The sequence below is a fragment of the Podarcis gaigeae genome (genome assembly GCF_964106915.1).
Source record: "Podarcis gaigeae genome assembly, chromosome: 8".
In the NCBI taxonomy this organism is placed as follows: domain Eukaryota; kingdom Metazoa; phylum Chordata; class Lepidosauria; order Squamata; family Lacertidae; genus Podarcis; species Podarcis gaigeae.
In genome coordinates this window covers 67,007,743-67,035,677 of record NC_139684.1, presented here as the reverse complement: position 1 = coordinate 67,035,677, position 27,935 = coordinate 67,007,743, and the positions used below count along the sequence as shown (strand labels likewise).

Here is a 27,935-nt window from a genome sequence, read left to right as displayed (position 1 = left end):
CACCCCCTCTACAGTATTTATAGGAACTCAAACATTGAGATCCCGCTCTGTTCCAGTAACAAGAAGCCGAAAGCACCAGCCTGAAGATGACGAGTGAGACCTCGTCGAAACGTCGCCTAGACACCCCAACTTTTACACGGGAAGACACCCGAGGACACCAAAACCTGCATTCCTGTACCCGTGAAAATCTACGAAAGCAAATATATATATATATATATATATATATATATATATATATATATATAAAATTATTATTATTATTAAATATTATTACCACATGTTCCACCCTAGCCCCTACCCAGTCTTCTCTTCTTCAGACTAAATATACCCAGTTTCTTTCTGGAAGCAGAGATGAGTGTGCTCAGTTCTCCAACACTGTTTGCATGGGACTCTGAAATATGCATGCATTGCTAGCTATTCGACTGGCGACTTCTTCTTTTTTAAAGAAGGTTTATTATTATCATCTTTAGCTGCAGCGCTGTAGGAACACAGAGTTGGACCATTGGGTCTGTGTAGTTTGGTATAGTCCACACTGACTGGCAACAGCTTTCCAAGGTTTCAGGCAAGGGTCTCACCCAGCCCTTCCTGGGAAGTGAACTGCACTCATTCCCATTTGCATTAATATGACTCCTCCAAGTCAGATAAACAAGAAGTTTTTTAAAAAGAGAAGAGAAGAAAATACTAATGAAAGAAGTGAACAGCAGAAATGGAAAAAATAAGACCCACAACAACAAAAAGTGCTAATCGTAACAATAGGCTTTAAAAATAATTCTCATGGTATTTACAGTTGAAATTGGGAGGGAAGGAGCATCTCTACAGGGGGAATCTGGATGCTCGGGGCAGGGGGCAGGTTTATGGGGAGAAAAGGAGGAGGGTCTGTCTTGCAAATCGTCCAAAATGATTAACACCAGTCTTCCAAATGTAGATGATGGCGAATCCTCTGCCAAAAGACAGAATGCTCAACTCAATGATCTCTCGCCAGCCAGGTTATACAGCAGATGCCTATCAAATGACTTTTGTTGTTAAAAGACTTCCATAGCCTTCCCTTTGACTCGTTTCTGCTTGTGATTCGTAGTGCTGGCTTCGTACCTTTGCTGAGAGCAACCTGTGTTGTATCGAGCTAATATTTCCCAGCTGGTTTTGTGTTCCGATCAGCTAATCTAAAAAAGGTTTGTTAACTCTGAAGCCGGAGGTGAGCAGTTGGGTCTGTGCTTATGTCACACAGCAACAGCCACCTACCTGACTTGAGTTCCAGTTCTTGGAAAGTTTGCACCTGGAGAACAAGGGGGGGGGGGAATATTTTACTGTGCTGGCCAAACAGCAGCGAGGAGGAGAAAGGGATCATGGGAACCAAGGGGCTGTGTACGGTATGATGGAAACTGCCTAAAGCCAGCACGTTATTGGCAGTTGTTTGTTTGTGGAGCTGGATCAGAACTCCTTAGATAAGGAAGTTACCTTTGAAACGGAGGATCTGGTTAGTGCAAAACCAAGTGTGTGAGCTCCACCCCACAAAGTGCCAGGTTCGTGCTGATGCACAACAGAGCACTGTTTTCCAACTGGTGGGTCCCTCTACCATGTTGCAGCCCGATCTAAGGCAAGTTTCACAATAGCTGTACTGTAGCCATACAAATACATGGTGGTAATAATAAAAAAGGAACAAGAACTGGACCCCCAAATGCACACTTGGTTCTAAGGCGAGTCCTGGGTCTGAGAAAGCTGGAGCCTCCTGCCATAGAGGACTGTGTAGTGCCTGGACTCACATGCCTTCCAGTCTACTGAGGTCACCCTCCTCCATCCCCTGATTCTCCCAACAGTGGAAGCAGCATCCCAGGTAATAGCCAGGGCCATCTCTACCAGCCTGCATCATGGAGGTGGCATGGGGATGGGCTCTACTGCCTCTCAAGCTTGACGTGGTCTCCAATCATGCGCCGGTGGTAGGTGGCCAGGAAGATGTCATTGTCTGCGGGGCAGTCGTGGTGGCAGGAGCAGGAGCGGATCACCATCATCTTGCGCACAAAGGAGTCTCCCTCTGGGCACTGGAACTCCACCTTCGCGGTGCTGGTGACGTGCGGAGTGCAGCAGCGCCCGTCCGTGCAGCTGCCGCAGAACTTGGGCCGGTAGGAGCGGGTACTGGTGCAGCCCGTGAACTCAAAGCGGATCGCCCGGCGGGGCTTGGGGTTCCGCACACACTTCTTTCCCTTCTGGAGAGAGGAGGAGGGTGGGGAAGAGACCACAACAATAAGTATCCTGGCTCAGTTCTGGACGTAGGACTATAAAAACCGGACTGGCAGTGGCTCTCCGGAGTTTTGGGCAGGTATCCTTCCCAACCCTAGCTGGAGATGGCTTGGATTGTGTTTAGGGTCTTGTGAATGTGGAGGAAGGGCTCTGAGACCGAGGTATGGCCCTGCGAAAGCTCTGTCTAGGTTTTGCCACTCCAGATTCCAGGTGAGATGGGCGCACGATGCTCATCCAAACAATCAACAGGGAAGCAAATACAGTCGTACCTTGGATCCCAAACACCCTGGAACTCAGACGTTTTGGCTCCCGAACGCTGCAAACCCGGAAGTGATTGTTGTGGTTTGCGAACATTCTTTTGGAACCCAAGCATCCGACAGGGCTTCCACAGCTTCTGATTGGCTGCAGGAGCTTCCTACAGCCAATCAGGAGACGTGATTTGGTTTTCGAACGTTTTGAAAGTCAAACAGACTTCCAGAATGGATTCCGTTCGACTTCCAAGGTACCACTGTACTTCAGGGCAGGAGACAGTGTAGTGTAGTGGTTAGAACAGGATAGAAACCAAATTTCCTGCCCAAGAAAAATTCTTGGCTGTTCTCTGGAGGTATGGGGTATGTATGTGTGCATGCACACTAAGAATGTTGGGCCAGGGGACCTATGTTCAAATCCCCTATGTTCAAGGCTATGAAGATCACTGAATGACCTCAGAATGATCATTACATCTTAGCCTAACCTGCCTCACAAGGTTGTTGTGGGGTTAACACGAACAGAGTGTGGCGGGGTGTGTTCTCTTTGACAAAAAGGATGGGTGCAAATGTAATAAATGAAAAAGCAGCTTTCTCTGTCCCAGCTACTCGAGGACAGCATTCTGAATGAGCTCACTGAAACCAACAATTTTAAAGAAAGATTTTGTCCCTGTCTGGCTGTCTCTCCTCCTCCCTCCCTCCCCGTATTTACACGGGTAATTTTTTGTATTTTGCTCACTCTTTCTCTCTCTCTCTCACACACACATTTCTTTCTCAGCTTGGTTTCCTTGCTGTGTAGTGAGAAAGAGGACCCCTTTCCTATGAATGGAGAGAAGAAACCCACTGAGAGTTGTTCATGCAGGGAGATCTTTTCCTGCATTGCCAGCTCAGGGTAACAAGACAAGTGAGCGGGCAGGGAGCCTAGAGGGAAGGAGGTGAAGAGAGAGCCAAGCAGGCCGAGTCAAGAGGCACAGTGGACCAGATTGGGAACGCAGGCTGGAAGCAGCTCGCCATGCCTGGCATGGTCCGATCTCGTGCATTTACACCTGCTCCAGTGGGCAGCCAGTTAGTTACCTTGATGCTCTTCTCTAAGGGGACGTTGCAGTATCGGATAAGGCAGAGCCTGCTCTCCTTCTCCAGCCGGCACTGGGGGTTGTTGTTGGTGACCCGGGTGGAGATGCCCATCCCACAGGTTTTGGAGCAGGTGCTCCACTCTGTGGTCTGCACCAAGCAGTTCTCCTGGAGGTGGTTCGTCTTGGGCTTGCGAACTGGGTTGTTCCTGTAAACTGAGATTGGAGAAAAGGACTTTGGTGCGCAAAGCTGCATCCTTTGGTTGTCAGGCTGGACCTCTGGACAGGAGAGGGCAAAGGGAGCCAGGAGAAACCACCTTAGTAGCCTTTTGTTAGGGAGACTGCTTGAGTGCTCTCAACAGCTGGCCTCCTAGTCGGCCAGGAAATACCTGGAAGAGATAGCTTGTACTATACACCACATATGGCATATATAGTGCTTCCTCTCTATCTGTCCCACCTTCACTGTATAGAACAAAGCAATTCAGAATTCTCTCAATTTTCCATTTATCTTGGGCTATGTCCAACTGAGGACACATTCACACCCCACATTCAAAGCACTATGGTACCACTTTAAATAGTCATGGCTTCCCCCCCCCCAAGAATTATGGGAACTGTACAGTCATTGTTGTTGTTTAGTCGTTTAGTTGTGTCCGACTCTTGGTGACCCCATGGACCAGAGCACGCCAGGCACTCCTGTCTACAGTCATACCTTGGGTTAAAGTCGCTTCAGGCTGAGCATTTTCAGGTTGCACTCCACGGCGACCTGGAAGTAACGGAATGGGTTACTTCTGGGTTTTGCTGCTCACGCATGTGCAGACGCTCAAAATGTTATGCGCATGCGCAAAAGCAGCGAATCGCAACCCGCGCATGCACAGACGCGGGTTGCATTCTGCTCAGGATGTGAACGGGGGAATGGATCCTGTTTGCATCCAGAGGTACCACTGTAGTTCATTAAGGGGGGTGAGAGTTGTTAGGAGACCCCTATTCCTCTGCCAGAGCTACAGTTCCCAGAGTTCCCTGTGAAAAGGGATTACTGTCACAGCACTCTGGACCCAAGCACAAGGGCACTCTCCTTTTGAGAAACTGGTACTCAGAAGAGTACAGCTCTGACAGTGGAGATAGAAGATAGCCATCAGGGTTAGTAGCCATTGATAACCTTGTCCTTTATGAATTTGTCTAATACTGTACTCTTTTAAGGCCATCCAACCTAGTGGCTCTCACTGCCTCCATTCCACTGAATCGTCCAACGTTCAGCTTCCATTGGATGCCCACAAGCTCTAGTGCTTTGAGAGGGAGAAAAACTTCTCTCGATCCACTCAAGGGCTGCCACATGGAAGAGGGAGAAAGCTTGGTTTTTTCCTGCTCTGGAGGGTAGGACTTGAACCAATGGCTTCAGGTTACAAGAAAGGAGATTCCCACTAAACACCAGGAAGAACTTTCTGATAGTAAGAGCTGTTCAACAGTGGAACGCTCTCCCTTGGGAGATTTTGGACTCTTCTTCCTTGGAGGCTTCAAAGCAGAGAATGGATGGCCATCTGTCATGGATGCTTTAGCTGAGATTCCTGCATTGCAGGGGGTTGGACTAGATGACCCTTGAGATCCCTTCCAACTCTATGATTCTATGGCTCTTACCTCTTACTCAAATTGAACTAAGAAGTCCCAAATTCTGCTCGTAGGAGAGTTGCTCCATCCCCTTGATCATCATGGTTGCCCTTTTCTGAACCTTTCCTTCTTTTTTGAAGTGAGGTGACCACAGCCAGCATCTTTTAGTCTTTCTGCTCCAAGAGTCCTACCTGTCTCCTTGGTCACCCCCCCCACACTTTCCTAACGAGTCCCCTCACCTGCCATGCCCTTTCCGTAGTGGCTCTTTGGGCTGCTGCCCCCTTCGCAGACCCACTCTTCGCAGCACTTGTTTTGCACCTTCACCCGCCGGGGGAAGGGACAGTCGGGGGAAGGGAGGCGCATGCCGTCCGTGCAGAGGGGGATGCAGCCAATGGCGCCGTCCATGCAGATGCACCGCAGTTTGCAACTGGGCTGGAAGCTCTCTCCGTTAAGGTAGATCTTGCCCAGCAGGTCACAGGTCGCCCCTTCATGAGCTGGTGGGAAAACAGAAGAGAAGCGTGTGGACGGAGGGATCCTGTCAACACATGCATCTTTGTTGTGGTGAGCAGCTGTCATCAAACGCTGCTGCTGGGGAGACTGTGGGCAGGTGCCCCTCATGGCCAGCCAATGAACTGTGCGTGGCGCCTTCTCCACTTTGCCCTGGGGACTGACTCTGCCCACCCATTGGATCCTTCAAGGCAGGCAGGGCTAAGAGAGGGCTTTCTGCCCTGACTAAATCTTGCCTGATCAAAAAGGTCTACCTGAGCTCTGGAGTTCCCCCATATAATTGTCCTTTGGGTTTTGACTTCAGGCTTGCTTCCCAACCCAATTTGGCGAGGGGAGGAAATACTAACTGATGGGAGAGGACGACAACAACACACAGTCTGAATGCCCTCCCCCCCATCCAAAACTGCTTCTGTGTGCATAGGAAACAGGGCTGTCAGACCTTCAGGGATGACCTGAATGCTCAAGGTTTATCTGGTCCCCTCCAGGCAGCACAGCAAAGGCTGCAACCTCCAGGTGGTCAAGAGTGCCTTTTGAAAAGGTTTTTAGAAAGCAATTAAGTAGACTGTGCTTGCAAGCTTCAATCCAGCAGGAGCCAGCTGCAAATTATAACATAGATGCTAGGGGGTGGCGGTGTCTTCCCTCTTCCCCTCTCCCAATTAACCTCTGTCTCCAGGATTCAGTGGCAGGAGGGAGCACAGAGGAAAAATCACCCTATGACATCACCAGGGTCTGCCCACCGTGACATCACCAGGGGGCCAAGTTTGAGCCCTGAAATCTCAGGATGTGGGATGCTCCTGACCTAGAAACCCTAACAGAAAACACTGTGCTATCGCACAATTGGAAGAGCACACAGAAAAACTGGATCTGTGCCACCCACTTTATCTGTTAGCACTCTGGGGCATGCACAGCCATCCTTACACCCACGTGACCTAGTCCTGCCATTCAGGGGGCGGCAAACAAGCCTCTTTCACAGCAGAGAATCTGTGGAGGCAGCTCACCTAAGCAGACGCCACTGTCTCTGTGGATCTTGGAGAAGTCACAATAGAGCCCTTTGTGGTGATCGCAAGGCTTCTGGAGGGAGCACAGCTCGCCGAGCTGCCTGGCACACACTTTGCAGCATCCACAGCCATCCAGCAACAGGCTGGTGCCAGCAGGGCACCGGAGTGCCTGCACGGGGCACTGGCAAGGGTACGTGCATGCCTCAGATGCTGCCTAGAAGGAGGGAAAAGTCCATGAGCATGGGCAAGAGCTTGGAGCCTTGGCTGCAAGTTGCTCTGAGTTGCCTTTGATGAGAGAAAGCGACCAATGAATTGGAATCATCATCATCCATCATCATCATCACCACCATCACAGGGCATCCCCACATGGAGCAGATTGCAACAATCCAGTCCCAAGGTTACCACAGCAGCAAACAGTCTAGCCATACAAAATCCCGAAGTTTCTCAACACCCACATGTATCTCCATTCTCTCATCAGACAAGCAAGAAGCAAGGATGGATTCCAGCCAGACAAAATAATAATAATAATTACTATATGTTTATTTACACCCCCATCTTTTGCCCTGACAGGACTCAAAGTAGTTTACAGATAAAAATAAGAACAGCTGAAAACATAAAGAAAACAATAATCAAGAACAATTAAACAGTGATACAATTAAAAGCTGTGGAATATATTCTACAAAAGCACTTGCGGAAGGTGCAGAGCACAGTCAATGAGGGATGTAACCTGTAGAGAGTCCTGAATGCTATGGAGACAGGCCTGGGGGGGCCCTATGAGAGCCAGTGTGGTGTAGGGGGTTAGAGTGTCAGATTAGGACCTGGGAGACCAGGGTTCAAATCCCCTCTAGGCCATGAAGCTCACTGAGTGAGCTTGGACCAGTCACTGCCTCTCAGCCTAACCTACCTCACAAGGCTGTGGTGGGATTAAATGAGGAGAAAAAGCTTGGAACTTGGAGAAAAAGCTGGGACAGAAGTACAAATAATGGTAATGATTAAAAAGTACCATGCCGTAGATTCTCCGCCCCTATTAAAGGTGGGCATCCACACTTCAGCTCAAGCCTGGAAATAACAAATCTCTTAAAGCCCTGGCACAATATATCCCCAATATCTGTTTCCAGTCTGCTGGCCAAGCAGCTGTGTTTCAATGAGCTGCACTTTTCAGTCCGTCTTCAGCAGAAGCCCCGAAGTAGTCAATCTGAAAGGCTGGCAGGTCCCTGTGGCCAGGCCATCTCTGCCCAGAAGCAGCTACAGCTGGCACAGCGGCCTCAGACAAAGGAAGGCACTCTGCCCCTCAGAGGCCATGCTTTTTGCAAAGCTGCCTGTGTCAATCCTCTCAGAAGGCGTAGCCAAAGAAAGAAGGAACAGTCGTTCTCAATGAGAAGAGCAGCCGTTTGGGACTCTACGGATCTGTTCAGGGATGCCCTGGTCCCATCTGCTCAGCCTGCAAGTCGAAACACGATTGATGTTTCTTCAATGCCGGCATGTCAGGCTTGAGCCTTGGTACCTGGCAAATTACTCATGCTAATGTTCTTTCTGCTTCAGATCACCTTCCCCAGCATCAAAACCTTGCAGATTCACTTCTCACGTCTGCAGCTGTTCTGGCTGCAAGGAAGCCTTGAACTGGATCAGTGAACCACACAGATCTCACCTCGGGGAAGGAGCTAACATGGGCAGCAGCAACGCCTTTGAATTGCTTTATGGTTCATGCTATCACATTCCGGGCTGGGGGGGGGATTAGCTGAGTAGCTCCTACAAGGCCCAGTGCACTTGGGGACTCTGGGATGAAGTCCCCATTCCCAGCTGGAAGCAAGTACACAGAACTGAAATGAACATATTTCCCCCCATCATTCTGATAACATAAATATTAAGGAGCATTATGATATTCTGTCCTCACTTCTATCAAGGTGTGGAAGGAGAGCCTTTGACCTTCCAGAAGTTGCTGAACTACAAATCCCATTATGCTTGGCCATATGGGCCGGAGCCAATTGGAGCTGTCTTTCAGCAACACCTGGAAGGGGCAAAATCTTGTCCTGGTAGAGGGAGCCCTTGGCCTGCCAGGTGTTGTTGGACTACCAATTCCCATCAGCCCCAGTCAGCATGATAAATGGTCACGAATGATGGGACTTGTAGTCCAATAACATCTCTCTCTCTCTCTCTCTCTCTCTGTGTGTGTGTGTGTGTGTGTGTGTGTGTGACCCAACTAGCTACCCCTGTTATGAGGCTTACTTTACTCAACTGATAAAGAAACCTCTTTAAAATCCCAAACAAGGAGAAGTCACTGGTTATAAGACCATTTTGTCAGGAGCTGCTCATGCAACTAACTTGGGGTGAGAAAGCTGCTCCAGATGTTGCTGGACTACAACTCCCATCATCCCTGCCCATTGGGCTGGCTGCCTGGGGCCAGTGGGACCTGGAGTCCAACCACATCTGGAGGTTCACAGACTTCTCATCCCCAGCCTAGGAAATTGGATGGATTTGAAAGATCATAAACACTGAGCTTCTTCTTAGAGCCACTAGTCACTTTGGGGTGCACAAACAGCTGTCAGATGGTACTAGACAGAACAGCAGCCTGAAGGGGCTCCTTCCCTCCTGCTAACCCCTATCTGCAGCCTTCCCTTCTGGATCACCTTCAGGCAGCCCTTGCATGAAGACACCTCTGCAGATAAGGATCCATACACGCTCCCCCCTCCTCTGTTCTCCACCATACAGGAAATGACTTTCTTGGTAATGAGAAAATAGGGGAAATGGGAGCACCATATAGTGGCGGCAAGAGAGACTTAAAACAGCAGCTGTGATAAGGAGGCAAAATGGGACTTGGTGGGTTGTGTAATTGCGTTTGAGAGCCAGCATGTGCAATGATTAGAGTGCTCGAGCTAGGGACAGGAGACCCGGGTTCAAATCTGCATTCAGCCATAAAGCTGGGTGACTTTCGGCCAGCAGCCTGACCCACATTGCAGGGTTGTTGTGTAGCTAAAATACTGACGGCAGGAGGAGGATCCATGCTGCCTTGAGTTCATTTGAGGTGGTGAAGAATTAAAGATGTTTTAAAAAATAGTAATAACCTGAAGGACACAGGACATCAGGTGTGGGGAACCTGTGGTTGCTGAACTACAACTCCCATCACCCCTCACCTTCAGCCATGTTGGCTGGGGCTGATGGGAGTTGGGAGCCCAACAAGAGGGCCAAAGCTAATCCACCCCTGCACACCAGCTTATTTGCAAATGAAGCCTGTGGCTTCCTTCTGCAGCACTTGCATTTCAATTAATTGTAAAACCATTAAAAAAATTAAAAAGGTACAGGACCAGTCATGGGTAAACATTGTACCCATACAGGAAGTTTTCCCCCTCAAGTCGTACTCCATAATGTCAGATTTATACTGGCTTCTCTGCAATGGAGTTTCACCCTCAGCCAATGGGGATACCTGCTGCAAGCAGTCCATCCAGGATCTATTAAAATCCATCACTGCCCTCCATTTTCATCCGGTTCAGGGAGATATGGGAAAAAGCCAGGAGGTTGCACCATTTACCAGTTCCATGCATCCCTGGCCATGCTTACAAACATAGGAAGCTGACTTATATCGAGCCAGATCCTTGGTCCATCCAGCTCAGTACTGTCTACACAGACTGGCAGCAGCTCTCTAGGAATTTCGGCTGGGATAGTGTCTCTCGGAGTTCTACCTGGAGATATTGGGGATTGAACCTGGGACCTTCTGCATGCAAAGCGGGTGCTCTGTTACTCAGCTGTGGGATGTACTCGCCTCATTAGGGGGCGTCATTTGCCCGCTTTAAGAAATCTTGAATGCTGCAACAAGCACACGACAAGCAGATGAGAATCCCGGCCCAAATAACCAGCCCGGCCTTCTAATTCTTGCTGGTGCTTTCTCAACAGCATTTCCCCCTTGGAATTGGATAACTTTGTTAGTGCGAACAATGGCACCAGACACGCTCCAGGGCTAGGAATGGAGGGGGAATCTAATTTTAAAGGATTCATATGCAGAATTTAATGGTTCCAGGCCAGAGCTTCAATTGCCTCCAGCCCCCTCTTGTATTGAGCGCCCACTTACGTCCGAGCCACTCATCCATTGGATAATGTCCAATGTTAACCCTACTGAGTATAGTCCCATCAAAACTCATGCTCATTACTAACTTAATTACATTAGTCTCAATGGCTCTGCTCAGAGTAGGACTATTACTTTTATTTGTTTTATTTATTAAATTTGCATGCCCCCCTTCATCCGTAGATCTCACGGCGGTTCACAGCATAAAAACACAAGATGAAAAGACGAAATGCATAATATAAAAAAGGACAGAAACAAAACAATATCCCCTGATATAACCTGCAGGGTGGAATTTAACAATGCACTAAAGTGGGGCATTCACCATGCAGTGGGACTTCCCCTCCCTTCTGCACATCCCAAAACTGTTCTAGGTCCCCCCCCCCACCGCAACCTTCCAGAGAAAATTTAGAGGGTGCGGGGGGGCGTCTTTTTTTGTGAGCAGACCTTGTTCCCTGCATTCAACAGTTCAGTTTAGTTCTGCCCATAGCCTGGTGTTTTTAAAAAGCCCGTATTCATATGCAAAAATATGTATAAAAGAGTCAAGCCTCATGCTGTATGCAGTCTTAAGCCTACTCGTCGTAAACCCATCAAAATCCAGGAACACAACTAATTATTTTCAGTAGGTCTGCCTACTGAAAGTGCCCTTCGTTTCCACTAAAGAAACTCAAACCATTCTAACTTATCCTATGCATCATTATAGCTCAATTGGTCAAGCACAAGACTCTTAATCCCAGGGTCGTGGGTTCAAGCCCCTTGCTGAGCAAAAGGACTCATGCCCTGCAGGGGGTTGGACTAGATGAAACTCGTGGTCCCTTCCAACTCAACAATTCTGTGGTCCTTTGTGTTATTTTGCATTTAACACCAGACGTCTATTATATGCATGTACCCTCCAGGTTTCCTAAAGTCACCAGTGTGTAAAAAGGTAAAGGTAAAGGACCCCTGGCAGTTAAGTCCAGTCACAGATGACTCTTGGGTTGTAGCGCTCATCTATCTTTACAGGCCAAGGGAGCCGGCGTTTGTCCACAGACTTCAGATTTGAAAATAAGGGATCAGCAGCCTGGAAAATAAGGGATCAGCAGCATTGCTGTCAACTTTCGGATTTGAAAATAAAGGATCAGCAGCCTGACCTGTCCTGGGGACAGTCTACAGGATATCTAACAATCTGGGATAGCAGCGGGAAGCAGCGGGAAATGGCGCTGGAATAAGGGAATTTCCCGCAAAAAAAAGGGAAGGTTGACAGCTATGTTTTTCTGGCGCAACAGAACACTGAAACCAGAGCAGCGCACAGAAACACCATTTACCTTCCCGTCACAGAGTACTGTACCTATTTATCTACTTGCACTTTTTGGCGTGCTTTCGAACTGCTAGGTTGGCAGGAGCTGGGACCGAGCAACGGGAGCTCACCCCATCGCAGGGATTCGAACCTCCGACCTTTCCATCGACAAGTCCAAGAGGCTCAGTGGTTTAGACCACAGTGCCACCCGTGTCCCTCACTAGTGTGTAAACATATGCATACAAGAGGCAGCCCCCCAAAACCTGCAGAGCTGCTGCTAGCCAACTGGAGCTGGACCTCTGAGCACTTGGTCCCACCTTGTACAAACATATTAAGCTCTGCTGAAGTCAACTAACTCATTCAGCACGCATCAAAGGCAGGCGCAAGTCTCATTCATTCATTCATTCGTTGCACACACCTCCTGTAAAATTGTGCATACATACCCAGCCAGGCCCCAGGACAAAGAGAATGAGGGTGAAGGTTGCTCTTGCCCCGGCATGGTCAGACATCCTGAGCCCCTCGCTTTGTGCATCCCTGCCTCTCTGCCTTTGGGAGGGTGCCGTGCTCAAGCTCATCCTTAAATAGTCTCTTCAAAAAGGGGTGTGTCTGGATAGCAGCAACTGGCCTGGAAAACAGCCCAAAATGGGTGCAACAGAAAATGCACTAAATTCCAAAAAACTTCCCCTTCTTCTTCAAAATTCCTGTGGCCCTGGTGGTGAAGTCTGGGACAGGCACATAACATTCCACATGGGGTGGGGAGAGAGACCCAGCATCTCTGTCCAAGCCCTTTAAAAGGCCTTATTTAATCTCCAAAGCATGTAGGCTGCAACAATTTTCTCTCCCCCTCTGCTGTTAGTCTCTATTGGCCACAGGAGCTGAACTTGTTAAATAAACTCAAAGCACGCTGGGCTAATTTCACTTCCCCCTTCAAGGAGGGAGGAGGGGGAATGATGATGGAAAGTTCAGCTGTTGTCTTGAAAGCAACTCGGTACCACAACTGTGCTTCAAGGCACAAGCCAGGGGTTTGAAAACTACGGAGAGATCAATGCCAACACGTCTGCAGGGTGTGATCACCTGTTCTGAGTCAGTGCCGCTGAGCCAAATTAATCACAGATGAAAAGCTTCCTGAGCTGTAAAATAGTTGCGTGGGGTTAGAAAGATCCTTTGAAAAGTGGGGATACTCATTTTCTGAAGCCTAACTCAGGCAGATCTTCCCAATCGCAGGGTTAACCTTGAGAAATGGATGCTTAGAACTGGCCTTGCCCTCACTTCTTTTAACTCAGTGGCAGGACATCTGCTTTGCATGCAGAAGTCCCAGGTTCAATCCCCGGCATCTCCAGGTAGGGTTGGGAATTCCCCCTCACTGCCTAAAACCCTGGAGAGCCGCTGCCAGTTAGTGCAGACCAGGGTTTCCCAAACCTGGATCTCCAGCTGATTTTGGACTACAATTCCAAACATCCCTGGCCACTGGTCCTGCTAGCTAGGGATGATGGGAGTTGTAGTCCAAAAACAGCTAGAGACCCAAGTTTGGGAAACCCTGGGCTGTATAGAGCTAGATGGACCCAAGGGACTGGCATGTCAGCTCCATATGTCTCCATGTTCCTGATTGTTTGCTCTGTTCTGGACATGCTCCAATTTTTCAATGCACTACTTGAAAGGGTCTTGCTGAGAATAAGCAAGCTTATCAGGCTGGAGCTCTTCAGATAATCTCACTTTTCTCTGAGCATGTGTATGTGCCGTAGAGGCCAAAATTATTTATGCATCGCAGGGGGTTAGACTAGATGACCCTTGGTGTCCCTTCCAACCCTACAATTCTGTGATTTCACTTATAGCCCACAAATGAGCATTTGCAGTTCCATCAAAGCCTCAGATATCCCTCAGGGCAATAAAGGGGTGGGGAAGCCCCACTTGAAAGGGGCAGAGCCAGTAGCTTTTTACCTGTGGTCAGACTCTAGTTCCCATCAGCCACAGCCAGCATGGCTAACAGCCAGGGATTATGGGAGTTGGAGTCCAAGATTTGGAAGGCCACAGATTCCTCACTGCTGCTCAACTTGGTGTGATCACTGACTCTAAACCCTCCTTCCATCCCTACAACAAGCCAAGAGATGCAGAAATTATGCTCAAATGACTCAGAATGATCAAAGAGAGGCAACACCCAAGTTTGGGGCTATTTATGCTTCTGTACTACTCCCCCCCACACACACACACATGCACTTTTTTTCTTTTTCTTTTTGCCTGAGCTGCTTTAGAAGAAGAAGAGATAAAGATGTCAAACCTGCTTAGAGTCTCCCTGGAGCAAGGAATGCTCCATGTTTAATTCACTTAAAAAATATATGTGCTTCCCCCCAACTGCATCCCTTGCGTCTTGCCACCCATTTCCCCCCAATTTGCTTTCTTCTTCATTTTTGGGAATAGCTCAAAGGTTATGTAATGCTGCCACAAGATGGGATAGGCACTAACAGAGATGGCTTTAAAACACAGGAGTATAGAAAGCATGGACAACACGGCGGAGGCAGGTGGACCAATGGTATAACTTCATATAAGGCAGCTAATGGGCAGCATCTCTCCAGAGCCAGTGTGGTGTAGTGGTTAAGAGCGGTGGACTCGTAATCTGGGGAACCGGGTTCGCGTCTCCGCTCCTCCACATGCAGCTGCTGGGTGACCTTGGGCCAGTCACACTTCTCTGAAGTCTCTCAGCCTCACTCACCCCACAGAATGTTTGTTGTGGGGAAGGATGGGAAAGGAGAATGTTAGCCGCTTTGAGACTCCTTCGGGTAGTGATAAAGCGGAATATCAAATCCAAGCTCTTCTTCTTCCAATGGGTCTTTCCTCCAAAAATCTGTGGCATAGATGGCATTCCCCCACTTTCACCTGCACAACCACTCTGTGATGTAGGGAGGCTGAGAGTTGGTGACTGATGGGTCACCCAGCAAGCATCATAGTCAAATGGGGAATTTAAACACAGATCTACCCAGTTCTAGTCCAGCACTCTAACAACGACACCTTACTGGTTCTCACGGAGTCTTGCAGCGTAGTGCACACGGAATACTTGCAGTCAGGTTCTGAATGCTTCACAATAACCTTGCAGTGTTGCCTTATGGACATGAGACCCACCTTGCTGATGGACCTGAAGCTGAAAATGTTGGCTTTCTGTTACCTGCTGAGAATAGCAAGCAGGTTTGTGTCAGGAGTCTATGCAGCATCCAGGGTAGTGGTGCTTCAGCTTCAGTTATGGTGCATCATGTCTTCTCTTCTTCTTCTTCTTCTTCTTCTTCTTCTTCTTCTTCTTCTTCTTCTTCTTCTTTATAGATCTCCCTTCCTCTTAGGATCACAGAGCAGTTTACAGTATAAAAGCACAAAAATACATAACAACAGACAAAACAATAACCCTGTACCATTGCTTAAGATGCTGCAGCTGCCATCTCCTGCACACAGGCAGGCAGGTGTGGGGGAACTGTGCCCCCGAAGGACCAGGTGTCCAGCCTGGGAGTCATTTTGGACTCACAGCTGTCCATGGAGGCGCAAGTCAATTCTGTGTCCAGGGCAGCTGTCTACCAGCTCCATCTGGTACGCAGGCGGAGACCCTACCTGCCTGTGGACTGTCTTGCCAGAGTGGTGCATGCTCTGGTTATCTCCCGCTTGGACTACTGCAATGCCACCTTTGAAGGTGACCCAGAAACTACAACTAATCCAGAATGCAGCAGCTAGACTGGTGACTGGGTGTGGCTGCCAAGACCACATAACACCGGTCTTGAAAGACCTACATTGGCTCCCATTATGTTTCTGGGCACAATTCAAAGTGTTGGTGCTGACCTTTAAAGCCCCAAACGGCTTCAGCCCAGTATACCTGAAGGAGCATCTCCACCCCCATCATTCAGCCTGGACACTGAGGTCCAGCGCCGAGGGCCTTCTGGCAGTTCCTTCGCTGCAAGAAGCGAAGTTATAGGAAACCAGGCAGAGGGCCTTCTTGGTAGCAGCGCCTGCCCTGTGGAATGCCCTCCCACCAGATGTCAAAGAAATAAACAACTATAAGACTTTTGGAAGACATCTGAAGACAGCCCTCTTTAGGGAAGCTTTTAATATTTGATGAATCATTGTATTTTAATATTCTGCTGGAAACCACCCAGAGTGGCTGGGGAAACTGAGCCAGATGGGTGGGGGTATAAATAACAAATTATTATTATTATTATTATTATTGGTTTATCAAACAAATGCTTTCACTCTGGACTTAATCATGCTTTGAACAGCCCTGCTGAAATCAGTGGGACAAGTTGGTCACAACTACTTAAGTCCCATTAATATCAGCGCACCTACATGACGCATGACGACTAAGTCTGGATCCAACCTGCACCCTCTCTGCAATGCCACTTCAGGTCCCTGCTTTTGCTCCATGCTGCCACTAGGTGGTAAAATACGTGACCTGCCTGGTTTGCTGCTGCCAGAGGCTGAGGTAGCATTGCTGTCCATTTCAGCTACAGAGAGAAGCTTCTCCTCTAGATTTTTCACTACTTCTGCCTTTGGTTAGCTCCTGTTCTACTGTTTCGTAATTTATTTATTGTTTTTATATCCCAGCTTTTTCTCCAAGCTCAAGGTGGCGTGCATGGTTCTTCCCCCTCCTCATTTAATCCTCACAACAATCCAGTGAGACTGAGAGGCAGTGTCGGTCCCAAGGTGAGCTTCATGGCCAAGGGGGGGTCCTGAACCCTTGTCTCCCAGGTCCTCTTAGTCAGGCAACCTAATCACTGCACTACACTGGCTCTCTTGAACAGCCCTGTTCAGGGAAGTTTTTAATATGTAATGCTGTACTGTTTTTAACACTGATTGGGAGCCGCCCAGAGTGGCTGGGGAAACTCAGCCAGATGGGCGGGGTATAAATAATAAATTATTATTATTATTATTATCTTCAAATCATCAATCTGTTTTCTATATTCTATAACTGCTGGTTCCGTAACCCCTTTATTTTCAGGTTTGCTAAAGCTTAGGAGGCATTTTGCTTGGCTTTCGTGGCTCCCTTGGTTCTAACAAGGGAAGAACTTTGCCTCTGGGTTCTGGATCCTTAAATATTTCGCTTCAGCTCACAGACAGCCTGCTGTGTTGGATGCAGGGCTGTCTGGGGCAGGAGAGGCAGCTGGAACAGGGGCAGCTGCAGACTCCGCCAGGGTGGAGCCAGCTTGGAGAGAAGACAGAGGCAGTGAGGGATGCAAAGAAATTAGCCCAACGTTTGTAAGGCTACAAGTTCCCCATTCCAGTGCTAGGCTTAGGAAAATGACACCTGCTAATTTTTTTTCTACATGCAGGTGTTGAAAAGTGCAGAATCCCTGTCAAAAACTGGGTGGTAACCCAGCCACACCCAGATAGCTGAAATAACTGAAGGCCATCACCTGAACAGAATGTTCTGTAGATGTGTTAATTTTTTTAAACATGTGTAGGTATTCTGCTTCTAGCCATTTGTGCACTTAAAATAAAAAATATTTGTCCAAACTTGAAAAAAAAGTGATGAAATATATCTAAAATTTTCCCCACCATCCCCAAAATGTTCCTTCTCACCCAGTACAGAACATTTCACGACTACAATTCTAAACCTAGGGCAGGAATAAGTGGGTCGGATTCAGACTACGTTTATTGAAATTAGCCTCTATGGAATTGACAGGATAAGTTAGGCATGACTTATGTCTCACTGTTTGATTAGTTCAACAGGAACTAAGTACAACCAATTTAGTCTGGATTCAACTCAAGGGGGTTTATTTCTCATTTACTGAATTTCTAACCCACCTTCCCCCACGAATAACTCAAGGTAGTGTATAGGGTCTCTCCCACTGTATCTTCTCAACAGCCTTACGAGGTAGGGTTTTGTTTCCTTTAGTTTTGTCTTATGCTGGATTAAATGTATGTGTTTATTTATTGTGGCAAGTCGCTCTGAGCTGCTTTTGTAAGAAAAGCGACAAATGGGTTCAATAAACAGATAATAAATACGCAGACGTCAGCCGAGGAAGCTTTGCACAGCAGAGAGCTAAACACAGTCTCCTCTTATAACTGATACAGAATGGTGAAAAGGGGCAGTTCTCGGGGACCTGCTCAAACCTCAGCCATCCTAGCAACATGTCGGACTCAGCCCTTGGTTGGGTATCTGTTAAAATCTGGAGCCACGCCACAAATTCCAGCAAAGTGATTCTAGAGTCACAGGATAACTGCTGAGATTAAAATCATGTTCAAAGTTATGAAAAGAAGAAGCGAAGGGACTCATTTCCCAGAAACAAAAATGATTAATGATGGGAAATGACAGGACGACAAAGAAGCCCCCTTCACCCCTCACTCAGAGGCACATTATCTCTAGAAGACCACGGGTTCTCCTAATGCAAAGGGAACATTTTCTTTGAATCCAGCACAAGAAAAACATGACCCTTTGCGCTCATTAAGTGTTCCAGCTTCTCTCACTTTGTTCACCAGGAACATGCTTGAACAAGTCCTGTTTACCATTTTGCCTCGGTAGAAAATGGCCATTTGGGATCAGGCAGCATGACTCAAGCACCACAGTGCTGGAAGGAGCACATCATGGTTGCAGTTTGTTCACTGACTGTACGTTCCTCCAGGGTCTGAGCTACGTGGTTGGCGAAATCACATGCTATGGTCCCAAGAAGCCTGTCCTATGCAGTTTCGTTGTGCGTGTAAATGGGTCCCAGGTCACACAGACAGTAGAGCTATCCCTGCTTGTAGCAGTGCTGGTGTCTTGAATCTGGAAGCACAATTTAGAAGTAGCAATATGCTAATACAGGGGTGGGGAATCTGACCCACCAGGCCTCTTACTCTGGCTCCAGGAGCTCTCCCTGGCACAGAAATGGCATAAACCGGTACAGAAGTTTGAACAGCAGCCAGAACAGAAGGGTGAACCCTTGTTGCATCGCCCTCACTGATGGGAGCAGACCAACCCGTCACAACAGAGATCATGCTTACAGTTTTGGCATTCCAGCAAGGTGAGAGATCTCACAAGCGAGCGTGCCACGCCTCATCTTCAAAAGCTTGGCGGGAGGGGCAGGGATACCTGTTGGGACATATTTGTTATTTCCATCCAGTTCTGAACTTCTCGCCCTGTTCCTGAACGCCTGAATTGTGACTCCTGAGCAGTATGTCTGCTGCCAAGCCTGCACAATTACTTGCCCAAATACTGATCTGTTGTATTTTGGGCATGAGCCAGAACAAAAGCAACTGACAAATGCAATAAGTAACAGCGGTAATGACAACAACGTTTTGCTGTACATGTAATAGTATACTCCCCACTGAGTCCCAAGCAAACAGACAGAGGAGTCTTCCAGCAGCATTCCTCTTTGAGTTCCTGAATCTCAAGTGAAGATCTCTGAGCGCCTTGTGTGTGGGATGAAAGTCCCTTCCTTTGTGACATGGCTGTTGCCTTTAGAAAGGCTGCAGGGATATTTCAGTCTAGCAGCATGCTTAGTCCAAATAAACAGCAGCTAAAAATACCCCAGTCCCCAGTCCCCAAAGCAGATGTTGGGCCTCATTGGGAATCCCAGGCAAAATTGCCAACACAAGCGAGGAGAAGGAGGTAGTGGAATGTCTTTCCAACCCACCTGACCCAGACTCTGAAAGCAGACTTGGTTCATGAAATCCACTGAAGAACCTCAGGAGGGACACTTGTGATTTCAGGAGTCCCTCTGCCACTCTTCCCTTCTTTGGTTCTTCTGCCCTCCCCACCTATTTCCACCCCAGTGACACATCACAAGTTCAGGGAATGCTCCAAGGCAGGGCTCAGCAACCTTTTTCAGCTGTGGGCCGGTCCACTGTCCCTCAGACCATGTGGTGGCCAGGACCATATTTTGGAGGGGAAAAATGAACGAATTCCTATGCCCCACAAATAACCCAGAGGTGCATTTTAAATAAAAGCACACATTCTACGCATGTAAAAACACGCTGATTCCCAGACCGTCCGCAGGCCTCTCCTGTATGTGAGTGTCTGAGGGCCCTGCTCCTTCCTGCCACTCACCATCTGACCTGGGGCGGGGCCTGAAGCCTCATAAGGACTGCTGCGCTCGGCTGCCCAGGAGGACTCTCCTGTGTGAGTGTATGGGGCCCTGCTCCTTCCTGCCACTTACCACCTGGCCTAGGGCAGGGCCTGACGGGCCTCACTAGGACAGTTGCTGTTACTGCTGGAGGGGTGCAGAGTGCTTTTAAAATGTTTTAAAATTTTTATTTTGAATTTTTTGTATGTGGGGTGGGGTGGGGTGGGGTGGGGTGGATGTTTATTGGGCCTGGGAATTTGTTTGATTTTATGTTTTTGTAATTGTTGTAATTTTTATTGTTTTTTGTTTGTACTGTTTTATTTGTGTTGTTTTTTGTTTTGTTTGTTTTTTTTGTTTGTTTTTAAGGGGTTATTTTGCTCTTAAGGGGAGGGGTCAGGGCTGCCGGAAAATGGGCCCCAGCCCACCAAATGGCTGGGATATGTTTCACAGGGGGGAATGCACTGGGACAACCGATCTCAGTGATCACGGGTAGGAGGAGGAGTTACGCTAAGACCAGACCATGTCATTACAGAGGAGGCAGGTTTAGTCGTTGTCTGAGGACTATTCCTGCCTCCGGGTCTGGTCCTGACCGGATGAATACTAGAATCAGCAAGGGATACCCACATGACCTGAAAGTGTTGCTGTGCAATGCCAGGTCAATGATTCATAAGACCACTGCCATCCATGACTTGATCATGGATGGAGGACTTGACCTGGCATGTGTAACAGAGACTTGGTTGGATGAAGCAGATGGGCCTGTCCTTGCCGCTGCTTGTCCACCAGGTTTCTCTTACGCACAGCAACCCAGGTCATGTGGGCGGGGAGGGGGGGTTGCAGTGATTTTTCGGAAGTCATTAGTTTGCACCAGGCGTCCTATTGGGAAGACCCAGTTCTCTGAGTGCATGTTCTGGAAGTTGGGCAATAGGGGCAGTACAGGATTCCTTTTGGTGTACCGACCTCCCCGCTGCACCAAGGATTCCCTGCCCGAGCTGCTTCAGGTCGTGGCGGATGTTCTCCTGGAGACACCTAGCTTGGTTGTCCTAGGGGATTTTAACATCCATGCCGACACGACCTTACTAGGGGCCGCTCGGGACTTTGTGGAAAGCATGGCCTCCATGGGGCTGTCCCTGAATAAGTCTGGCCCAACCCATAGCCGCGGACATGCCTTGGACCTGGTGTTTACCTCTACGGATGTTGGTGATCTGACACTAAGTAAAAGTGAAACGAAAGAAGTGCCATGGTCAGACCACTTCCTGGTGCAACTGGACTTCTCTGCGACCCATCCCCTCTGCAGGGAGGTGGGACCGATTCGGATGGTCCGCCCCCGCCACTTAATGGATCCAAATGGTTTCCAGAGAGTGGTAGGGGATGCTTTATCCCATGTTGATGGCCTTTCAGCCGATTCCCTGGTGGCCCGCTGGAATGTGGAGTTAACCAGGGCTATTGACTGTTTGGCTCCGAAGCGCCCTCTCCGATTGCATGGAGCCCGGAGAGCCCAGTGGTTTTCCACGGATCTGAGGGCAATGAAACAATCGTTGAGACAGCTAGAGCGCCGGTGGCGGATAACTCATTCTGAATCTGACCGGACACAGGTTAGAGCTCAACGTCGAGCCTACCAAGTGGCGATAGTGACGGCGAAGAAGACTTTCTTCACCGCCTCTATTGCATCTGCAGAAAACAGCAGCAGGAGACTCTTTCAGGTGGTTCACAATTTAGCGGAACCACCTCTAACATCGGGGCCCAGTACGGGCCACATGTTCTCCTGCAATGATTTTGCAAAGTTTTTTGCAGATAAAATCGCTCAGATTTGGGAAGAAGTAGACTCCACCGTGGGAGCAGGGCCGGGGCGGGAGAGTGCTAGAGTCCTGTCTGGTCAAGTTGTGTGGGATCAATTCCAATCTGTTACCTCCGAGGATGTGGACAGGCTGCTTGGACGAGTGAAGCCAACCACCTGTCTCCTGGATCCTTGCCCATCCTGGCTTATAAAAGCTAGCCGGGAAGGACTGGGCGATGGGCTTCGTGGGGTGGTGAATGCTTCCCTCCGTGAGGGAGCCTTCCCAGACCCGCTGAAAGAGGCGGTTATTAAACCGCTTCTTAAAAAACCATCTTTAGATGCGGCCACGATGGCCAATTATCGCCCAGTCTCAAACCTTCCATTCTTGGGCAAGGTGATTGAGCGAGTGGTTGCTGAACAACTCCAGGCACGCCTGGAAGAAGCGGACCATTTGGATCCCTTCCAGTCGGGATTCAGGCCTCATCATGGGACTGAAACTGCCTTGGTCGCACTGGTTGATGATCTCCGGCGGGCTAGGGACAAAGGTGAGAGCTGTTTCCTAGTTCTGCTGGATCTCTCAGCGGCGTTTGATACCATCGACCATGACATCCTTCTGGACCGTCTTGAGGGGCTGGGAGCTGGGGGCACTGTCATACAGTGGTTCCGCTCCTTCCTCCTGGGCCGTGTTCAGAAAGTGGTGGTGGGGGATGAGTGTTCAGACCCCTGGGCTCTCACTTGTGGGGTGCCTCAGGGTTCTGTCCTCTCCCCCATGCTTTTCAACATCTACATGCAGCCGCTGGGAGGGATCATCAGGAGGTTTGGGCTGGGTGTTCATCAGTATGCAGATGATACCCAGCTCTACCTCTCTTTTAAATCAGAACCAGTGAAGGCGGTGAAGGTCCTGTGTGAGTGTCTGGAAGCGGTTGGAGGATGGATGGCGGCTAACAGATTGAGGTTGAATCCTGACAAGACAGAAGTACTGTTTTTGGGGGACAGGAGGCGGGCAGGTGTGGAGGATTCCCTGGTCCTGAATGGGGTAACTGTGCCCCTGAAGGACCAGGTGCGCAGCCTGGGAGTCATTTTGGACTCACAGCTGTCCATGGAGGCACAGGTCAAATCTGTATCCAGGGCAGCTGTTTACCAGCTCCATCTGGTACGTAGGCTGAGACCCTATCTGCCTGCAGACTGTCTCGCCAGAGTGGTACATGCTCTGGTTATCTCCCGCTTGGACTACTGCAATGCGCTCTACGTGGGGCTACCTTTGAAGGTGACCCGGAAACTACAACTAATCCAGAATGCGGCAGCTAGACTGGTGACTGGGAGCGGCCGCCGAGACCATATAACACCGGTCTTGAAAGACCTACATTGGCTCCCAATACGTTTCCGAGCACAATTCAAAGTGTTGGTGCTGACCTTTAAAGCCCTAAATGGCCTCGGTCCAGTATATCTGAAGGAGCGTCTCCTCCCCCATCGTTCTGCCCGGACACTGAGGTCCAGCTCCGAGGGCCTTCTGGCGGTTCCCTCACTGCGAGAGGCCAAGTTACAGGGAGCCAGGCAGAGGGCCTTCTCGGTAGTGGCGCCCGCCCTGTGGAATGCCCTCCCATCAGATGTCAAAGCGATAAACAACTACCTGACATTCAGAAGACATCTGAAGGCAGCCCTGTTCAGGGAAGTTTTTAATATGTGACATTTTTGTGTATTTTTCATCTCTGTTGGAAGCCGCCCAGAGTGGCTGGGGAAACCCAGCCAGATGGGCGGGGTACAAATAATAAATTATTATTATTATTATTATTATTATTGAGAATGCGATTGGGCCACATCCGGCTTCCGGGCCTTAGGTTGCCTACCTATGCTCCAAGGAATGTCAGCACAAAAAGGAAGTCCAGTCCTGGGTCACGTTTGGTCAGCAGGGAGGGGGTTGCTACATAGATCTCTCTCAGGCCACAGATAAAATAATGAAAACAGTTATAAAGAAGAAGATGAAAAGCATTTTTCTTGCTGATCAACTGGAAAGAATGTCTCCAATTTAACATTATTTTCTTCTCATGCACTTTACTATTGTTTTCATCTGCAAGAGATTTGTTTTAGGTACTGTTGAGATTCTGTCCAAATTTTCAACAAAGCAATCCATAAGCACTCAGCTAACATCTCAGAACCAGGAGAACCATCTACTTAGCTACTGGCTCTTTACCTGATGACAAAGTGAGTATGCAATGTTTATAGCTTGAGCTAAGACCTAGGTTGCATCCACACCAGACATTTAAAACACTCTTAATCCACTTTTAAGGTCTTTAATTCCTGCCAAGAATCTTGGGAACTGTAGTTGGTTAAGGGTGCTAAGAGTTGTTAGGAGACCCCTCTAAGAGGTACAGTTAGCAACACTCTTAGCAAACTAACATTCCCAAGATTCTTTGGGAAGCCACTACTGTAAAAGTGGTGTAAGGGTGCTTTAAATGTATGGTGTGGAGAGGGACTCATTTTGGGATCCTCTTGACCTAAGATAGGCTTTGCTGGACCTCAGATTAGCTGTCCTACTCATTCCTAATGGAGGCTGCTCTTTCCAAGTTTGAGAAAGTTCATAGGAAGCCCCAGCACACATCTAGCTCTGAGAAACTTCAACTACAAGGCAAAATTCCTATTGGTTTTGCAGCTTGTTTGGAAAAGAAAGTGTTCTGTATCCAGAAACACAAGGTCGCTTTTAGAACCCTTTCTTTATAGGTCTGAATGGTGCAGTTAAATTCAAGGGGGAGAAATGATCATTCATTTCACTCCTTCCTTTAATAAATATTAAATTGCCCAGATGGAAACCTTTGCAGTGACTGCAGGCAGCCCAGCCGAGAACTAGTTTCTTGTGGTTCACAGGAATTTCCTGTCCTGTCAACACACATTTCCTCCATCCCAGGGAGGGATGTTGTTCAAAGCAAACAACATTCCTTGGTTGGCGGAGCAATGGCATTGGCTGAAGAAAACAAAAAATAAATGAGATTTGGTTGTGTTGTTGTTGTTGTCATCACTGATGACTGTTTGGAATTGGAGCTGCTTAAATAGCTGGAGCCATGTTGGATGCTGGATCTTGTAGAAACTGATGGGATCCTATTGAAGATACACCGTGGATTTATTTAGATAATGGCATGGCGTCCAAATTATTTATTTCACATATTTCCAAACTGCTTATTGATCTAAAATAGGTCCAGAAAGTGACTTACAAGGAGGGTGGACCACTTGCTACTGGCCTGAAGATTGCATGAAGAATGCATTTTAAAGTGTAATGCACAGGACCGATCTTAACAGCACAAGCCCATTTACTCAGAAGGAAGCCCCAATGGCTTCAGTGGTACTTAAAAGGTAATGGTAAAGGGACCCCTGACCATTAGGTCCAGTCACGGATGACTCTGGGGTTGCTGCGCTCATCTCGCTTTATTGGCCTAGGGAGCCGGCAAGCAGTGCACGGAAACACCGTTTACCTTCCTGCTGGAGTGGTACCTATTTATCTACTTGCACTTCATGCTTTCGAACTTCTGGATTCGAACCGCCAACCTTCTGATCGGCAAGCCCTCGGCTCTGTGGTTTAACCCACAGCGCCACCAGCGTCCCTTCAATGGGGCTTACCCCCAGGTAAATATGACTAGGATTGCAGTCTATTTTGGTTGCACTTGAAGCCCACTGAAATCAACATGAAAGGCTTGTGATGGAGCTAAGCCACATTCATTTCTAACATAGTCTGGATCTAGCCCAGTATTATTATTTTTTCAGTTGGAGATGGAACTCAAGAGCAAGAAAATAATCGAAAACCACATTTAAAGTTAGCCACAAAGCGAATTAAAATACCTGCTGCCTTCCAGATATATAACCTCTGCAGAATTAGCAAAGAGATCAACTTAGAATATAGCCTGGCAGATAATTACCACAAGAGCCACAATGTAAACAGCACAAAAATACCCAACACCTTGGCAAAAGCCCCACCACCTGTTTTCAATCAAAGCTTTAAAAAGGCTGTGATTGATTCTCTTCCACGGGATGCTTGTAAAAAACATAAACAGACGAGATGTCATGCCAGCTGGGAAATTCTTCTTGTCGTGACCCCTGAAATTTTCTCTTGTATTATTTAATGGTATTTTCTCTCTCTTCGGCATAATATAGTTTCTTTCTCCGTGCCATGCACAATTTTACAAATTTCTATCATGTCACCTCTTATCCATCTGTTCTCTAAACTAAAAGGCCCTGGCTGCTCTTTCCGAAACGTTTTCCATAATATCATATGCTGCCTTGAGAGCACATTACGAGGAAAGATGGGATACACGTGTAATAATAAAACACATTTTGCAAATGATTCCCACTCCTATCAGTAACTTGTGTTTGGCTGGTCCAGCTGATAGACCCCTCAGTTCTAGTTTAAAACAAAACAAACAAGAGTAGATACCACAGGATTGAAGTCAGCTCTCCTCTCCACAGCCCCCACTGGAAAGGACCATCAGAAGACACTGCTGTTTCAAATGGGGGATGAGTAATAAAACAGGCAGATGATGAAGTTTCACCACTGCTCTTCCAAGTGACCCTAAAAGTGGAGCTGCTTGTATAACGAGTGAAAGGAACAAAAAACATGCCAGGTCTCTGATCATTTATAAGCACTGTTAGGGAGGAGGGAATTATGTGGCCCATCAAATTATATGATCCTTGTCTTAAAGTGGGTGGTGCGGGGGAGAGAGTTGATAAACATTTAAGGCATTTCATCACACACTATAATGGGAAACAGATTCTCACTGCATCCCTTTTTCTTTCTTGGGTGTCAGTAGCTGTTCCAAGCTTCTGACTCCACCGTTGTAAAGCCTTGCAATTATATAAATAGATATAGATGTAGTCAATTAATTCCTGATCTAATGATCGGCATCCACACGTCATTGACATAAAAAATGCCAATCTATATTTCCTCTCATTTAATCTGGATATAACACTTTCTGGAGGAAATGCAACAAATTAAGACGGAAACAAACAAACAGAAAAAACTGGTGCCAACATCTCATTTCCAATATACAGTGGTACCTTGGTTCTCGAACGCCTTGGTACTTGTACGTTTTGGCTCCCGAACGCCACAAACCCAGAAAAAGGTGTTCCAGTTTGTGAACATTTTTCAGAAGCCAAATGTCCAACATGGCTTCCACTTAACTGCAGGAAGCTCCTGGAGCCAATCGAAAGCCGTGCCTTGGTTTTCGAAATGTTTCGGGAGTCGAACAGACTCCTGGAAGGAATTAAGTTTGAGAACCAAGGTACCGCTGTACCAACAATCCATTTACAATATTACGCCCAGAGCTGCCACAAGGTGGTGGAGTGACAAATCAATAAATGATTATCATTTTGCTATGGCTTTTAATTGCAATAGTCTTTGGCTGCATACATACCATAGATTTAAAGCACATGACTTCCTGCCCCTACCTAAAGAATTAATAAATCCTGGGAACTGTAGTTTAAGGGTGTTGGGAACCATAGCTATGTGAGGGGCAAACAACAGTTCCCAGGATTCCATATGCTTTTAATTGTATGGTGTGCAACAAAGCTTAAATCACCATCTTCTTTTAATCACATGTATCTTGGTGATCAGGCCACTGCTTTTCACCCTTTAAAGGAGAAATGGAGAGCCAGTGACCCTCCAAACATTCTGGACTCCAGCTCCCATAATTCCTCACTGCTGCTCGTGCCAGCTGGGGCTGCTGGGAGCTGAAGTCCAACAACACCTGTAGGTCCACAGGTTTCATACCTGCACCATAACACGTAAGTCCAGCACTTACGATGATTCTTCAACATCAACTTTGTTGGACTGGTAATGTTGTTTGGGTGCCTGATTATCGTCTTCCAAAGCAACTACTCTATTCTGAACTTAAAAATGGAAAGTGTAATGCTGGTGGTCAACAAAAGAGGTTTAAAGTCTCTCTCAAGGAAAATCCTAAAAAAAGTAGTATAAAAACTGACAATTGGGAAACACTGGCCTGCCAGCGTTCCAGTTGCAGAACAGCCTTTACCAATGGTGTCATGGGCTTTGAAGACACTCGAACTCAGGATGAAATATGCTAAGAGGAAGGCATGATTGGCAAAGCCTCACCATGATCAACTCCTGCCCAGAAACCTATGTCCCCACTGTGGAAGGACGTGTGAATCCAGAATTGGCCT

At 47.9% G+C, this 27,935-nt stretch overlaps 1 protein-coding gene across 6 annotated transcripts; it reads right to left on the bottom strand.

Moving 5' to 3' along the window:
- Positions 1–738: 738 nt before the first annotated feature.
- On the bottom strand, positions 739–27,885 carry LOC310849921 (CCN family member 2-like). Of its 6 annotated transcripts, XM_083750899.1 has the most exons (8): positions 19,242–19,530; positions 18,939–19,026; positions 12,431–12,612; positions 6,658–6,871; positions 5,392–5,646; positions 4,260–4,313; positions 3,555–3,766; positions 739–2,201 (listed from the first exon to the last, which is right to left on the bottom strand). In XM_083750899.1, exons 3-8 carry the CDS (start codon positions 12,560–12,562, stop codon positions 1,890–1,892), a joined length of 1,179 nt encoding a protein of 392 aa, XP_083607025.1. In that variant the 5' UTR covers positions 12,563–12,612; positions 18,939–19,026; positions 19,242–19,530; the 3' UTR covers positions 739–1,889. The 6 variants fall into 6 exon arrangements, with proteins under 6 accessions (XP_083607025.1, XP_083607027.1, XP_083607023.1 ...); XM_083750901.1 differs by lacking the exons at positions 18,939–19,026; positions 19,242–19,530 and adding an exon at positions 27,868–27,885; XM_083750897.1 differs by having other exon boundaries at positions 18,939–19,530.
- Between the last annotated feature and the right edge of the window lie 50 nt (positions 27,886–27,935).